This window comes from Desarmillaria tabescens, assembly GCF_030435595.1.
Source record: "Desarmillaria tabescens strain CCBAS 213 chromosome Unknown EV420scaffold_34, whole genome shotgun sequence".
Classification (NCBI taxonomy): domain Eukaryota; kingdom Fungi; phylum Basidiomycota; class Agaricomycetes; order Agaricales; family Physalacriaceae; genus Desarmillaria; species Desarmillaria tabescens.
In genome coordinates, this window is record NW_026848333.1 from 445,349 (window position 1) to 461,196 (window position 15,848).

The following is a 15,848-nucleotide window of genomic DNA, read 5'->3' on the forward strand; positions in this document are numbered from 1 at the left end:
TGAGCAGAACATCGAAATATGGGATGTACTCCTCCTGTTTTACAGAATGATCTGCTCATATCTCATTCAATACATTTCGGATATCCATGGGGCTTCGTACACACCATTGTACAATATATACAGTCTGTTATATAACAAGAATACCCTCCCTAACTATTAGAAATGCGAAATATAAGGTATGTCTCCTCCATCCCCCTATTACTCTTTTTATCACGTATTTCTGATGGTTTCCTTTGTCCTGTGGGGTCATTTGAGTGTTATTCAGGTCAATAAACACAATAGACAAAACTCTGAAGTGGTCTGAAGCCCAGAAATAGGATTTGTTACATGTGCTCCTCCTAAACTGTAATATCATTATTTCTGTCGTTTTGAGACCCTATAAATGAAGGCTGAAGTCGTTTTGGGGTTTTTAATATCAGGGATTCCATTGGTGATGCTCCCCAGGCCATCCGAAGTGCGAAAAACAAAATAAGCGATGTATGCCCCCTAATACCCCCTTTTATACTGTATTATACTGGACCTATATTACGAAGGAGGATGTATTCTAGGATTTTTATAGCATAGGAATCGACTGGTAATGTTTTCAAAGCGATCTGGAGCATGCTGCACCCTAAAAAGCGAATATTTTCGTTTATCTCCAGGAATAAAGTGTGCCAAAAGTACTGTGGAGGGGTCGTTTGGGTGTTTTCAAGGTCAGGGAATTGATTGGTGAAGTCCTCCAGCCGATCCAATGCATGCAGCAGCCCCCAAAAGCGAATATTTATGTGATTTTCATTATATTACCCTTTTATCCCACTATCCAGGGCTCCTATGCATCATTAGAGGGCTCTATTTTATGTTGTTTATGTCTATACAGATTATAGTGCTATCCCCTGGCCCAGCCAGTAGCCTGAGAATAGCCCAATAGCTATTTTGACCGGAAAATAGCCCCTATTTTGGGTATTAAAAATGCGGCACTGCCACTGGATCCAGCCAAAATTGATGGGCTGATTTGGGGAGCCTAAAAAGGCAAAAGAGCGCACCAGAGCGGAGCAAAGGGAGGGCATCAATATGAGGTCATAAATGTTAAGGGAGGGAGGGTATATATAGAGATGAAAAGACATATATATAATGCCAGTATGGTGTAGTGGTTAGCATGTTTGCTTGAGAAAGTCATGTGATATTATTGGATTTATTTTTGAGGTCCCGGGCTCAATTCCCTGAATTGCCCTCTTTTCTAATGATGCCATCATTGACACAGATTGGGAAGCTTACTAAGCCACTTTGTCATCCTGATGGAATTACTGTATATGAGCTGGATGTAAACTGACACTCCTGATGTATCACAATTAACTGTCAACTAACACCTTTCAAACAGAAATCTAGCAGACCAGGCTGCTCCCCTTTTCCCGTTCTCATGCTAACAATGCTTCATTGCTCCCCTCTCCAGATTTTTTGGCTTTGATGGCTGCTTTTGCCAACCTCAACCTGTTGGCAGGCGGTGGTACGTGTGGTATTCCTTCGTAATTGATACTTGACTGAGGAAATGTTAGCTACTTTGTCAACCACGACCATGACAACAACTTCTAACACACTCCATCTTCCAGCCTCGAATACTATTGGGGGTACCTCGACCCTTCCAGTGGCAGCGCCTCCTCCGGTAACTGCAGCCAGCACTGCGACCGTCGGGACCCCTAGCACGACCAGCAGCATTACCATTACCACCCTCGCCCCGTCGACTGCGGGTTCTACACCTGCAGCGATGATGACGATGACAACCCCTTCCCATGCTAAACGCCCAGTGTATTGTATCCCAAGGCCTGAAGACCTTCCTCGTCCCTGAAATGTTTGGCCCCCTCAGAATAATTTCTATGTCATTACTTCGGGCCAGGAAGTCGGCCTGTTTTTTACCTGGTACGTTCATTTTTCCCTTCCTAGCATCTTTAGCTCACCAGAGCATCAGGAATGAAACGGCGGAGTGGGTTATCAGCATTCCCAGAAACAAGTATGAGTGGTGAGCAAACTATTACAACGCTGTTGACATTTACTGCAAAGCCTATAACGACGAGGAGGTTCACGTCACCCCCCTCGCCGGCTCCTGCTTTGACGTTTCAATTGAGGACGAGTGGGGCACCCTTGATTGGTCTAGTGATGATGAGGATAGCTTTGTGACTGCCATGAGTCAGGCATAGAAGTCAGACGAAGGACCGGGTAGCTACTGCATCAAATATGTAGTTTTTTGGACATTGAATAACTGCCGGCATAGTTTTGTGTAGTATAAAACCTTTGAAAATCATACATACTGTGTGCATATCTCTGTGAATCAAGCCTTAAGGATCTGCCAAATAAGAGATAAACATGTAAATTAACTGAGTCCCACTGCAGGAACCATAATGAGGCTGTGACTAGATCTCTTCGAGACCCTTGGCGACTCCGATTTCAGAACTGGCACACTTTCTCCAAACTCTTTCAGCAACCTCGCCTCCATACAGTCCAGCTCCTTCTTCCTGATGAGTCTTTGGCCATTCACTGTTCATTGTCATCGACACTTTGATGAAGATCAGGTTTGGCATCAATGCGCTTCATCCATTCACAATCAGGATCTGCAGTAGCAATTCTGAGCAATTGTTCCCTAAACATTTCGTTAAAAGATATCGTGAGCTTGTCTTTTGGTCGCTGACCTGTGAATCCCCTCATTAACAAAGATGGTTTCTGGCATTTTATGAGTTGAGGGATAGGAATGATTTAATATGTGTAGGCGACAAGCAATTGTACTAGGTATTGAAAGTCGTAGCGCTGAACTGTTGTGAATTTCAAGAAGGTTCAAGATGGAAAATATCAAAAATTGACAATCATGTGACAAATCTTAAAGCTTGTATGAAGAACTATACATGCTATTTCCCAGTTGAATAGGTTACACCGGAGTCGAGAACGATGGAATGCGAAATTATGTTCTCATGGCACGCAAGACTGGAGTGATCGAACTTCAAGATCAAGACGCCATTGAGGGCATTCAATTGATTGTTTGATAGTAGATGTTGACTGCTAATACACCCCTCCACCTTAATGGTGAAGTCGCTGGACTCTTTTACAGATCAAACTCAATGGGATGTTTTCTTTAAGCCTCGAATCCAGTATATACAGTTTGTACCTGGTTTTAAATTATTGTTTCATTCACTATCATATTATGTTTACATTTGATTTAAGCTACAGGTACACATATATGTATTCATTCATGTGTTACCCTTCCTAAGTATAGGCATAGAGGCGTACAAACCAAGACCCATTGCTCATTGCCCAGCACGAGTTCTGAGGGCAGCATCATGTTCTGCATCACTGAGCTGGCTCCAGTAGTCCTCACTCAACTGAAGGTCCTGATCCACCCAGCGAAACAACCCCCCTGACGTATACTGCATGAATGAGTACCTTGTTTCCCCACAGCCGATGGGTGTGTTGGAGTGGCAGAGGATGGCGGATGGGAATAGTATGGTAGATCCGGGGGGGAACTCAATTACCAGCTTGAGGTCCCACAGGATTAGGTGACCACCTTGCTTGGGGTTGAAGCGACCGAGCACCGTTACTGAGCACCAACCGAAGGGTAGGTTTCCCGAGTCCATATGTTCAAAGGTAGCGGTCTTGGGCCCAAAGTTAAATGTGCATGCACAGAAAATGCTGTTGGCAAAGTTGAGGATAAGGCTGTCATCACTGAGGAGAAGGGCCTTGAGGTGTTTGGCATAGTATTGAAAGAGGGGTGGGGCCCACGCAGCAAATGTGCCTAAGAAGTCTGAGCAATGGGTATGCAGTAAAGGTTTCATAGCGTACCAGAGGCAAATCCCACTAGGCGTATGAAGGCAATGTGGTTGAGGAGGGTGGCGAGGACACGTGCTGCAGTGCCCTCATGGTGAAGATTCTGCGGGTGCTGTAGGTACATTATTTGAAAGATCGCCTGAAGAAAGGGTCAAATTACATGCCTTTTGTCCCCCCCCAAATGAAATACCTACTGAGAGGGCAGAGTAGCGGCCACGCTGATGCATCTGCTGCTTACGTGAGAAATTGCATTCGCATCGAGTTTGATCCAAGAGGTCGGCGGCTGAGGTATGTACGCCATCCCAGCTGGAATCATCAGGCTGCCCTGCTAGAATGGCGATGACGTGCCCCTTGCCATCAGTGACCGGAGTTGCAGTTCTGCGGGGAGGGAGGGGGATCTTAATGAGGCAGGGATGTGGTAGGAGGTTAGGCACTCACTGGCCACACCAACCCTTGTAGTCAAACTTGTAACGGCTGTTTGGGCCCACTAAATCCCACAATGCAATGGATCGTTTCCACCCCTCATCAAGGCGCCTGCCGACGTACCCAGAGGATGCTGCTGGGGCACCCTCAGTGGCATGGTTGGTTGGGATCTCCTCTGCGTGGGTCTGGTGCTTGCGCTGCATATTGGGGCATGCTTGATAGCCGTAGGGCTGGCTGGATCCTCACTGTTTGGCTTGCTGCTTTTTGCGGTTGGCATGGCTTTGATTCTTCTGATGGCTTTGTGAATCAGACTGGCTCAAGGCTGCTGGAGGTGGCAATAGGTTGGAGGCTGCTGACTTCAGTGGAGGCAGCGGCATGGATTCCGTCATGGGTTCTGGCATCGTGGGTGCTGAAGGGGGGGGTTTGTTGAGGTCGAAGGGATCGTATGCATCCAGGGGATCAAGGGTTTCCTCGTGATCAACACAGTCACGGAGGAGATGGGAGAAGCTGAAGTCGAGATCAGAGCTCATTACCAGTGCTGTGGAGCCTTCCCATGGTGAGAAGTGGGCACCAGAACACGTCTAATTGGGTGTCAGTGATGCAGCTGAGGGAGTGGGAATGCCAGTGAATGAAGGACACGCCTTTCAGAAGGAGAAAAATTCGGTAATGACATCTAAGGATTCAAACATTCAGGGGTCAGGACCGGTAGGAATCTTACACACGATGCAGCTGTCCCAATGCACCCACATAATATGGCAACTACCCCAATACCTCGCATTCCCAGGCTTGAGTATTCGTAGGCATGAGGTAGTTGCCGTAGTGGTGGATGTAATTGGGAAGGTAGCTAACAAAATGGACGTACGCGGTAGGACCTTCATGAGGTGAACGCAAGTGGTTGTGGTGGCACCAGACCAAAGTCTAAAAACTTCGAAGCTTCGTGGTGATTCTTCATGTGTCATGCTGCTTGTCAACAATGAACATTTTGTGATCACATGCCTGTTATATCACTTATTTTAGGTCGAGGTGGCCTCACATTTCAGAGTTTGAAACTCTGACCAGTTGCCGAACCTTCGATCTGAGAGCTCTGTCTCGTATTTCTTCCCTTCTTGATCTGTTCTCAGCAAAGCTAGAGTAGACTTAAGCATATTCGCTATACTTCTCTGATACAATGCAGGGTTTGGGGTCAGAATGTAGGTAGGAAGCAAGGACATGGTGCTCCATGATCTGACCAAGCATGAACAACTTGACCCCAACATTGACAATCTATGTGACCTGAATATAAGAATCCAAGAGGGCCACAGTCGCTCACTCTATCAGAGCCATCATGCCCCCACAGTCCCATTCCCCTCCCAAGTATCCCAGATGCCCATGCCCCAGAGGTCACTCACCCCCCCCCTGTCTTCTGTCCCTCCATCTCTTCAGGACATCACTAATGCAATGTCTTATATCTCTCGATTAAGCCTTTCCGTCTGTGAGGCCACTTTAATGCGTGTTGCTAACATTCGAGCTTACCCTTCGCATAGCCCATCCCGCTTTGCAAGGTCAGGGCGACCCCCAGTGATGTCACCGAAGTTGAAGTCTACAAGCATCGATTGATTGATGCCCGTACAGCCGGTATGTTGAATGTTGTCACGTTTGTCTTCACGTGTCGCTGATACATCTAGTAGGCGAGAATGATGTTATGCCCGCCTGGGCCTCTGCGCTCTTAGAAGGTTGGGCTACCAAGATGGATGATATGGAAGCCCAGCCTGCATCGGGATGCTGTCGAGAGGCAGGAATTCCTCATCCATGATGATAGTGAGTGAGGGCAACGCATTGTTACAGAGCTGCATGGTATCTTTACAAACCACTTCAATGACCTTGAAACCCTGCCTCGATAAGTCCTTTTCCACTGATCGAAAAGTGCCTCATTAGGGTGGAAATCGCCACCGCTGTCGTATGTCACTTATTTTTGTGCTAACTGCCTTCTGACCTTTTTTTGTAGGCCCACAACCTGAGTTGTGGCGATGGTCTCTGATGACCCTTTCGCTCTCCTACCCTCTGAGGAAGGTCATCTCCCAAACGATATAGATTTTGTCATACCCAGCCAAAACCTTCTGCTCTTACATGATACACGTGCTATTGAAGGGCTGTCCGATGACCAGCTTAACATGTATCACACAGCATATAAGCTGTCTGGGAATTGGCACACTGGGAATCAGGCAGACAAGCTCCTTCTTCTCCGGTACCATGTTGGATGCTCGGTGAACTATTCCATGTAGCATAAGAAAAGGGTTCGTTCATACATAGTTACATGTTGTGCCGTTGTAAGATAGTTTCATCAATTTTAACATATTTTGAGATGCTGCAGGAAATGGTGCTGAGCATCGTATGTCACCACAGCATTAATTGCAACACTTTCCATTAAGAATATGAAGGGCTGGCAAGTTGATGTATGTTTACCTAGCTGAGTTGCTTATGTAACATAGTCGGCCAATTGCAGTTCGTTGACTTTGCCCACATTCCCGATTGTCATTGAAAAATGAAGTGTGGTCACCATCCTCAGCACCTAGAAGGCACCCACCGTTGCATAGAATTCAAGGACAACTATGACAGAGTACACTCTCAAATGTCTGGCATCGATCGACATGGACATACATCCTCATCTGAGTCCAAACCCTTACGCAGCAAAGCAGGTTGGACCCTCGGAAGTATGTGGAACCCTCCAGACGATTCTGAGCTTTCACTCGACATAGATGGGAGCAGTTACGAGGACCAGATGAATGCAGAAGTGTTTGAAAGTACCATCTTCCACAACACAAAGGAACCTCAAAAGGCAACGAGGTCAAAAGTTTCGGTGAGTGGCAAGTCTTTGGAAACCAGCTTATGTGCTGAGGACGGTTGGAAGAGGCGGCCACATTTGGTGTGGAAGGAGCAGTTCAGATCAGGTTTATCTAGACTGAGGTTACTCGCCACGACGGATGAGGAGACGCTCGCCAGAATCTGAAATGTCCTGACTGTATCGCTCAGAATGTTGAGGAAGAGGTGCAGGGAGAGCCGGAGGTTCAGTGTAAGGATTGTTTTCTCAGTGATTTGGTCTGCACATCCTGTTGCGTCCTGTCGGCATAGGCAGAATCCATTCCACCAGCATCGAGGTAGTTTTTCCCCAGTTACCCTAACGTGAACATCCAGTACTGACATTCCTTTAAGTGATGGACTGGGCTTTACTTTGCCCCAATCACGCTGAAAGCGATTGGCTTACACGTTCAGCTTAACCACCAAAGTTTCCGATGTCCTCTCCCCTGTACCCTGCCATGTCAAGCTTCAAATTCTCCATACCACGGGCATTCATGACGTTGCAGTTGATTACTGTGGTTGTGGGTGACAAATCCTGCAGCACATTCAACTCCTACGATGTGGATGGTATCCTGCTAGCCAGAAGGTGGTGAAGACTTGTGCAATGTTCCAGCTGTTGGAGTTGCTCCACCTCTTTTCCCTTGTCTCCAAAACATCCACATATCATTTTTATCGCACATTAGAGAGAATGACGGATAATATGGGGCTGAATACACTGCCCTCTCATAAAGCAGCCCTGATGTGTATGCTTATTCAATGGCATCACTTGAAGCTGTTAAAGAGAGGTGGGCAAGTGCATGATGTCACTGGATCTGAGGGTACAAAGCCAGGCAAGCTTGCCGTCCTCTGCCCATCTTGTCCTCGGCTGGGAATAAACCTACCTCCAGACTGGGATCAAGCACCTCCCCACTTAAAGTAAGCATAGATGTTATAATGTGATGGTTTTAATCTAACCCACTGACCTAGATTTTTGTATATTTTGCTTATATGCATCGACATGAACTTCCGGCTTAAGAACCAGATTGTGTCATCGTATTCGAGGGACCCAGGTCTCGGTATCGGTTGGGCATACTTCACTGCCCACGAGCCTTATGAGGAATACGTTCAAAGTCGAGCTACAGATGCAGACGTTGGTTCTTAATTCATCTATTTTGGTTCAATCTTGCTAACTCTACCTCAGATTAGTAACTGCATGGAGTTTTCTGCCATGGCCAAATCAAACACAAAGTTTTCAAAAGGGCTCCATTACACAGGTGTGGTTGCAGTGTCCTGTGGAAGAAGTGAGATGGTTCTGCCTACATGTGTCGGCAATATGAATAAGGGTGAGAGGTGAGCAATCATAGCAGAGCTGTGGGTCAGGTACTCATCCTTGGTTCACAGATACGCCAACGTCGACCCCCTCACTGCAGCAGCTATCCATCAATTCTCAGATTTGCTCTGGGTCATTATCAGCTATGACATTGCCTGCCAATGGATCAAGACGATATTCACATGGATGACCTCACATTGGCCCTCTGAGCTTCGATTCAATCCCGATATCAGAGTGACCCCACTGGTGCCAAAGTTCCATGAACCGGGTCATAAAGCAGAGGACCACGAACAATTCTCTTTCAACCTTGCTGAAGGCGCCGCTTTATCGGATGGAGAATGTCCTGAAAGGATATGGGCACCCCACAACGTTCTAGGAAACTCAACCAAGACTGCGGGGCCAGGTACGAGGCAGGATCTGATTGACGACCATTTCGGATTTTGGAACTGGCTCAAATATTGCTGCATGGGTGAGGCATTGTTAAATTCCCTTGGATGTGTATTGAATGTGGCTAGGGTTAACACTTTGGAAACACTACAGAGATGCGGTCTTGGAGCGAAACTGGCAGGAAGAAGCACACAGAGGCTTTACGCAGAGCTTGCCACCCAATATGGTCACTGAATGGGAGGATATCTGTGCTGCATGGGAGGCTGATAAGGTTCCTAAGACGGTGCTGAACCCCTTCTGTGTTCAGAGCGACGGTGCGTCTAGTCAATTTTTTTCCTATCTGCAATTTTGATGGAGTCCGCCAGATTTGACGGAGGATGAGGTTCATAAAGAGTTGGCTGAGGAAGAGGAGGCTTGCAGGTGCAATGGGGGACAGGTGGTTCATGACATGAGTCCTTCAGCTTTTATGGTTTTTGGTTTGGCCCTCGAGGAGTCACAGTGAGTGACCTGTATGTTTTGGAAGCTTCTACTGAGGCATATTCAGGCAAAAACTATGCTTGGAGGTTAGGAAACTGAAAGCCAATCCGACTGCTCACCAAGACGCTCACATTGCAGAGCAGCAAAGTCTTCTCCGGTCCAAGATCAAAAAATTCGAAGAGTTGCATGCCACATACATGCCTGGGCTCCTGCAGTTTATTACCGAGACTCAGGAGGTGGATTATTTGTCAACTGGGGCATTAGCAGAGGAGGTGAGACTATGGCTACCCTCCTGCATACCAGTGGATCGCAGGAGCCAGGTATGTGAGGCCTCTTTATTGGAAATGGAGGAGCATCTACACACAGCGCAATGCCATGACTCATTAGGTTCGATTCGCCACATCTTGCGCTTGAAAATGCGGATGGTCGAGTACAAGAACAAGAATGTACAAGGTCAGCAGGATGGAACATGTTCATGGACAGGCATCAATGCCATTCATGAACAGGCACTAGCAGCAGCAATCAAGTACCATATGGCAAGGGAGGCAAAAATGAAGCTGAGTGGCCTGGGGGATTGGGAGGAGGGGCTTCATAAGCTCGAAGATGGTGATATCCATTCCTATCAAGATCCAGATCGTCTCCATAAAGGAACAGGTTGCCAAGGAACGAATGAAGATAGCTGGGAGCCAGGATTGGTTCCCGAACTTCCTGAACCCAGCGTTGATCTGTATCAAGATAGTCGAGAAAAACGCGATGGGACTGGCCAAACCTGGCGTACTCTTTCTTGGATTTGGACAATGATGAAGATCAACCTAGCGGATGGGGCTGATGAAAACGATGATGAAGTGCTATGTTCGGAATGGTGTCGCAGTTGTGCAAGAGCACATCGGGCACGTGAGGAAGTTTTGCTCCTCTGGGAGGAAATGCGCAGAACCTTGAGGTTCTTGGAATGGCGAGGGGAGTGGTGGATGCAACGGCGGGATGTGCATGAGTTAGGCGGTGCACTGCGCAAAGCGGTGGATGCCTATGCTCTCAAACAAAGCGACATACAGTGTCAGCTGGCAGTCAAATTTTGGGATCTCTGGTTGACAGCTCTAGACGATGGACAAATGGAGAATGCGCCGCGTTCCGAACTGCATCCCAGTGATGACAATGATGCCAGCAGCGATGGTGATAGGGATGAACATAACATCGGGATTTGGAGTGATGAGGAGGAGGTGGAGCTGGATGAGGAGGATTATGCAGATCTCTGAGGGAACAGTGAGTTCCATGAGGGGGAGCACTGTATGACATAATCATGCCATATCGTTTATTCATAATTTCATTATTTTTACTCCTTTCCTGCATGTCATCAAGTTATTTACAATCATAATCCCAATTGGGCAGTATGGGACATCTAATACTGTGCCACTGATATACTATTTGCGCCGTCTCTAATTGAGAAAGTGGCTGTGCTGGATGATCTATATTTAGCTTTAATTACACCTATTGGTAACAGGCAAGTAGTCTACTGGTTAAAGTCTGTGCTGTTGCAATGATGTCATAAGGTTAGTCAATATTTTGCTGCATTGCTGGTTCGAACCCCGGACCTCGCCGGTTCTTGTCTCTGATGTCATAACTGCCAGCGCGGGATCCTGTGGGATTTGTTAGCCCAGGCGTTAGTTGACACTTGGGTTCTAACTGACACTCCTGATGCATCACAATTAAGTGCCAACTGACACCTTTCAAACAGAAATCTAGCAGTCCAGGCTGTGGGAGTGGAGGTGCAGGGTCCTACAAATGGATGAAAACTATCGAGTTCATCTCACCCAAGGTGGGAAGTATCCCAGCAGGACCACTGGTTCCAAGCCTGGAACAGCAGGAGGCTCTTCGAGTGGCTTGAAGAGCAGAAGGGATGCCACTGGATTCACCTATGGTGGTAAAGGCGAACCTATGGACATCGATCATCTCAAAAGAGAAAAGCGATGTTTCTGGTGCAGACACACTGGACACCAGGGGCAGGACAATAAATGCCCACCTGACAAGTCAAAGTGGCTAAATTCCTGAAGAAGAAGCCATTGACTTTTGCAACCCATCTCCGAGCCATCCTAGCAGAAATAGAGGAAGAAGACCTCGCTAGCTCGACAGAGATCGAGGAGATAAAAGAGATGCCAGCATAGGACTCTGCGATTCTACTTCGTCGGCTGGGGTTTATCATGGTGTGCCTTATGACACGAATGTTCATACTTATGCTGTATCTGTAGATACTTGTAACAATACACTGCATTCATCTCGCACTATGAAGGAATCGCAAAACAAGAACAGTGTAGCAGGGGATTACCACCGCCCGTTGGGCAATGAACCCCGAGGGTCAGGCACAAAAGAGTCGGACCCAACTAGCAATTCAAGGCCATACCAGTGCAGAATGGATCTCAATCGATCAATCGAGGATCCAGAAGCAACTCTCGATCACTCGATCAAGAATCCGGACCGAGTTCTCGATCAATGGATCAAGAGTCCAGGCATGACCAGGAACGAAGCCCAGGGTCGACGGGGCTTCTCGTGCCTGTCTCCTCCACCTGACGCTTGCATAAAAGCAGGAGGGGGACCCTCGAATTTGCCCTTCAACAGCGTACACGGGATTTCTGCTGCTTTCACTAGCAATGAACCCCACCAGTCAAGTCCTAGTACTGGTGGTACCTGCTGTGTCCAAGCCACTGCAAATACCCCTTTGGGGCGCATGTATGATGCAGAGGAGCCTACTGGTTCAACAGGCGACCAAGGGTGGAACCTTGGGGGTGCAACATCATTGTTCCCTATGGGTGACATCTGCCATATGGGAGGTCAAACCCAGGACTATATAGCCCAACTCCTGGGAAAGTCACAAATAGTGGCAGTGGATCCAGACGACGGTGAACTGGCATCTCCTCCATGCATCAGGGTTCCCTGACAACAGACCACTTCAGTGATGGTGAGGTCAGGGAATCCAGGTGAGCCTAGGGACGAAGCTGAGGGCTGGCAGAGCCCAGCGGACCTGATGGCAGACTGTTGTAAAGCCTCAGGAGATAACCCAGCACCACATGTGGAACCAAGTAGAAAGAATAACCAGGAAACGGCCACCTCTACCCTAGAGGACACCAGCCAAAAAAGCTCAATCGCCCACAAGGATCAAGCAGGCCAAACAGGGGAGAGAGGCTCCCCTTCCCAGGTATGTACTTCCTTGAAGGAAGGTACTAACAGTGAAAGTGATCCTAGGTATTTAAAAAGTTTACGGAACTTTCCAAAATCCAGTGAAGTCCCAACTAACCTGAGTGGGTGTCTGCACCGAGGTGAAAGGGAACTGACCGGTCGCACGGTCATAGGAGCAGGGCCTTTGTGGCCTATGGACTGCGACGACGAGAGGAAGACCCTGATGCTGCCAGCATCGGTGGAGTACTCTCAGGGCTCCCAATGGCTGAAGCCCTTTGGAGCCACCTGGACTCAGCAAGCTATGCGACTCGCCAAGACCTCAGGAGAGAAGATGTCACTTCTCAAACAGTGGGTCCACCCCCAATGACAAACAGAGGTGGATGAGCCGCTGGTTGCCGACTTGGAGAACCAAGTTGGGGAGTCCTACCTGGACGAGTACCGAAAGCTGGAACATATGGACCAGCTTACCAAACCACCCCAGTATGTCTGAGGAGCAAAGGGGCAAAATATCACAATCACCCTACAACTGGAGACCTTTGATACTATGGCCCATCACTCCGCGAAGGCCCTGATTGACAGTGGCTGTACCGGAAGTGCTATCGACCGACAGTGGACCTGTGATCATGGTATTACCACGCATAAAGTGGCTCACCCCACTCTGGTCTACAACGCAGATGGTACTCGCAACAAAGGCGGTGACATCACCGAATTTGCTGAGGTCCAACTCAAGATTGGAGACCACAGCGAATGTATCGAGTTAGCAGTCGTTGACCTTGGAACGACACCTATCTTCCTAGGACATGACTGGCTACAAAGGCACAACCCACTTATTGACTGGAACACGGGTTCGGTAACTTTGGCGTGCTGTGACTGCCGCAAAGTACCGTTCTGTCTCCCAGATGAAGATCCAGAACAGCAGTGGGGAACTGAGGTCGAGGACGGAGACACCATCCTCATCATAGACTTTGAAGAAGCCTTTCACATGCGAGCGGTGGGGCATAAAGCCAATGACCTAGCCGCCAAGGCCAATGAGGGAAAGAAAATAAAGTCGTTCGAGGAAATCGTCCCCAAACATTATCGAGATTTCATCGATGTTATGAACTTCCCTCTTGCAAGCCTTGGGACCATGCCATTGAACTTATTCCCAATGCCAATGCCAGTTTGGATTGCAAGATATACCCCTTGAACCCAAAAGAGCAGGAGGAGTTGGACAAATTCCTTGATGAAAACCTGGCTACCAGCCGAATTCGACCCTCCAAGTCCCCAATGGCGTCCTCCTTTTTCTTTGTCAAGAAAAAGGATGGGAAACTGCGGCCAGTACAAGACTACCGCAAGCTTAATGAAATAACCATCAAAAACTGCTATCCTCTACTGCTTATCTCCGATCTTATGGATAAGCTGAAGGATGCGAGGTATTTCACTAAGCTAGACGTCCATTGGGGATACAACAACGTTCGAATCAAGAAGGGAGATGAATTCAAGGCCGCGTTTCGCACAAACTGAGGACTCTATGAGCCCATGGTTATGTTCTTTGGACTAACCAATTCGCCTGCCACGTTCCAATGGATGATGAATGATATCTTTAAAGATCTCATTGCTCAGGGAAAAGTCACCATTTATTTGGATGACATCCTCATCTTCACAAAGGACAAAGCAGAACACCAAAGAATTGTGTGGGAGGTCCTAAAGATTCTGCGAAAGAACAAATTGTTCTTGAAGGCAGAAAAATGTGAATTCGAGGTACTCAAAACCGAGTACCTTGGAGTCATCATCAGCGAAGGATCCATTAGAATGGATCCAGTTAAAATCGCTGGTATCATGGACTGGCCAGTGCCCTCCAAGAAACAGGAACTACAATCCTTCCTGAGATTCACCAATTTCTATCAACGATTTATCTGGCACTACAGTGCAATTGTCAAACCAATGACAAAACTCATGGGAAAGGTCCCTTGGACATGGGGGAAGGAACAACAAGAGGCATTTGAGGAACTCAAACATCAATTCGCAACAGGAGTCGTTTTGGCGATGCCAAACGATTACAACAAGTTTTGCCTGGAGGCAGACTCCAGCGAAGGGGCAATTGGTGCTGTCCTGTCACAGGAGCAGGAAGGGAAATGGCACCTGATTGCATTCCTATCGAAATCTCTTTCTGCGATGGAACGGAATTACGAGATTTACGACAAGGAGTTACTAGCGATAATGATCACCTTAGAAGAATGGTGACATTATCTTATGGGTGCCTGTCAAGATTTCAAAATCTGGACAGATCACTCAAACCTGCAATACTTCCGCAAACCCCAGAAACTCAACCACAGACAGGTGCGGTGGGTCACTGAGTTAGCGGAATACCACTTCACACTCAACCACAAACCGGGAGTGTCCCATAGGAAGGCCGACCATGACCAAGGCAAGAGGGACAATAATGATATTGTCCTCTTGAAGCCAGAATTCTTCTGCGCCTTGATAATGCCAGCAGAGGAAGAAATTCATGGCAAAATTCGAAGGGCAACAAGCGATCGCCAATGGTGGGACTGAGGGATCGCTTCAAGCCTCAACCATGAGAAGGGGGTCATTGAGAAGGACCACCTTCTATTCTACGATGGACATATCTACGTTCCCCACAACCACACCCTACGAGGAGAACTCATCTCCCATCACCACGATCATGTCTCTGCAGGACACTCAGGCATCGAAAAAACCAGGGAATTAGTCTTAAGAGACTACTGGTGGCCCAAAATGCGAAGGGACATGGAAACTTATGTCTGAGGATGCAAGGCATGTCAGAGGACGAAAACCGATATGCAGCGGAAAGCAGCTCTGCTACATCCCAACGCTGTACCATCTCGACCCTGGGAACACATCTCAGTCAACATGATTACTGGGTTTCCAGACTCCAAGGGCTACAACACAGTACTAGTCATTGTAGATCAATTCTCGAAATACATCATGCTAATTCCATGCACGAAAGAACTCTCATCGAGCAGATGGGCCAAGATCTTATGCAACGAGGTCATTTGTCGATTTGGGGTTACCCTCTCCAAAGTCATCTCTGACCGGGGACCCCAATTCGTATCAAAGTTCATCACTGAGCTATACGCAATGATGAATATTCAAGGAAATCTGTCGACAGCTTATCACCCTCAGACGGATGGACAAACGGAGCGGGTTAACCAAGAACTCGAGAAATACCTTTGAGTCTTCATTAACCACAAACAGGATGACTGGAGTGAATGGCTGCAGTGGGCAGCATTCACTCACAACAACCACCAACACTCTGCAATGGGCTTTTCTCCCATCAAAATCATCTTTGGACTAGATGGGGAAATTTGCCCATCCGCAGTGAGGCAGTCAGAAACACCATCAGTAACTGACTTCGTCGAAAGCCTCCAGAGAGTATGCAAGCAAGCGGAAGACTCTTTGAATAAAGCCGTCGAAGTTATGAGAAAGGCTTATGACAAACACA

The 15,848-nt window shown here is 47.6% G+C and overlaps 5 protein-coding genes and 1 pseudogene across 6 annotated transcripts; 5 read left to right on the forward strand and 1 right to left on the reverse strand.

Annotated features, from left to right (window-relative positions):
* The first annotated feature begins 1,112 nt into the window (after nucleotides 1-1,112).
* EV420DRAFT_t190 lies at nucleotides 1,113-1,210 on the forward strand (annotated as a pseudogene). Its single transcript has one exon. The product of its transcript is annotated as a tRNA-OTHER (tRNA).
* Nucleotides 1,211-1,443: 233 nt separating this feature from the next.
* Nucleotides 1,444-2,171, forward strand: EV420DRAFT_1646336 (uncharacterized protein; the record flags this gene model as incomplete). Its single annotated transcript, XM_060477893.1, has 5 exons — nucleotides 1,444-1,483; nucleotides 1,533-1,782; nucleotides 1,841-1,893; nucleotides 1,943-1,984; nucleotides 2,035-2,171. 5 exons carry the CDS (start codon nucleotides 1,444-1,446, stop codon nucleotides 2,169-2,171), a joined length of 522 nt encoding a protein of 173 aa, XP_060327587.1.
* A 1,098-nt stretch (nucleotides 2,172-3,269) lies between these two features.
* On the reverse strand, nucleotides 3,270-4,087 carry EV420DRAFT_1621890 (uncharacterized protein; the record flags this gene model as incomplete). The annotated part of the gene is made up of 3 exons (XM_060475748.1): nucleotides 3,270-3,754; nucleotides 3,802-3,889; nucleotides 4,085-4,087. 3 exons carry the CDS (start codon nucleotides 4,085-4,087, stop codon nucleotides 3,270-3,272), a joined length of 576 nt encoding a protein of 191 aa, XP_060327588.1.
* Nucleotides 4,088-5,571: 1,484 nt separating this feature from the next.
* EV420DRAFT_1646338 (uncharacterized protein) lies at nucleotides 5,572-6,001 on the forward strand (the record flags this gene model as incomplete). Its single annotated transcript, XM_060477894.1, has 3 exons — nucleotides 5,572-5,676; nucleotides 5,733-5,823; nucleotides 5,877-6,001. The coding sequence occupies 3 exons, from the start codon at nucleotides 5,572-5,574 to the stop codon at nucleotides 5,999-6,001; spliced, it is 321 nt and encodes a 106-aa protein (XP_060327589.1).
* Nucleotides 6,002-6,817: 816 nt separating this feature from the next.
* Nucleotides 6,818-7,195, forward strand: EV420DRAFT_1646339 (uncharacterized protein; the record flags this gene model as incomplete). The annotated part of the gene is made up of 1 exon (XM_060477895.1): nucleotides 6,818-7,195. The coding sequence occupies one exon, from the start codon at nucleotides 6,818-6,820 to the stop codon at nucleotides 7,193-7,195; it is 378 nt and encodes a 125-aa protein (XP_060327590.1).
* A 453-nt stretch (nucleotides 7,196-7,648) lies between these two features.
* On the forward strand, nucleotides 7,649-10,470 carry EV420DRAFT_1646340 (uncharacterized protein; the record flags this gene model as incomplete). The annotated part of the gene is made up of 7 exons (XM_060477896.1): nucleotides 7,649-7,959; nucleotides 8,011-8,173; nucleotides 8,225-8,373; nucleotides 8,425-8,822; nucleotides 8,869-9,054; nucleotides 9,106-9,238; nucleotides 9,285-10,470. The coding sequence occupies 7 exons, from the start codon at nucleotides 7,649-7,651 to the stop codon at nucleotides 10,468-10,470; spliced, it is 2,526 nt and encodes an 841-aa protein (XP_060327591.1).
* Between the last annotated feature and the right edge of the window lie 5,378 nt (nucleotides 10,471-15,848).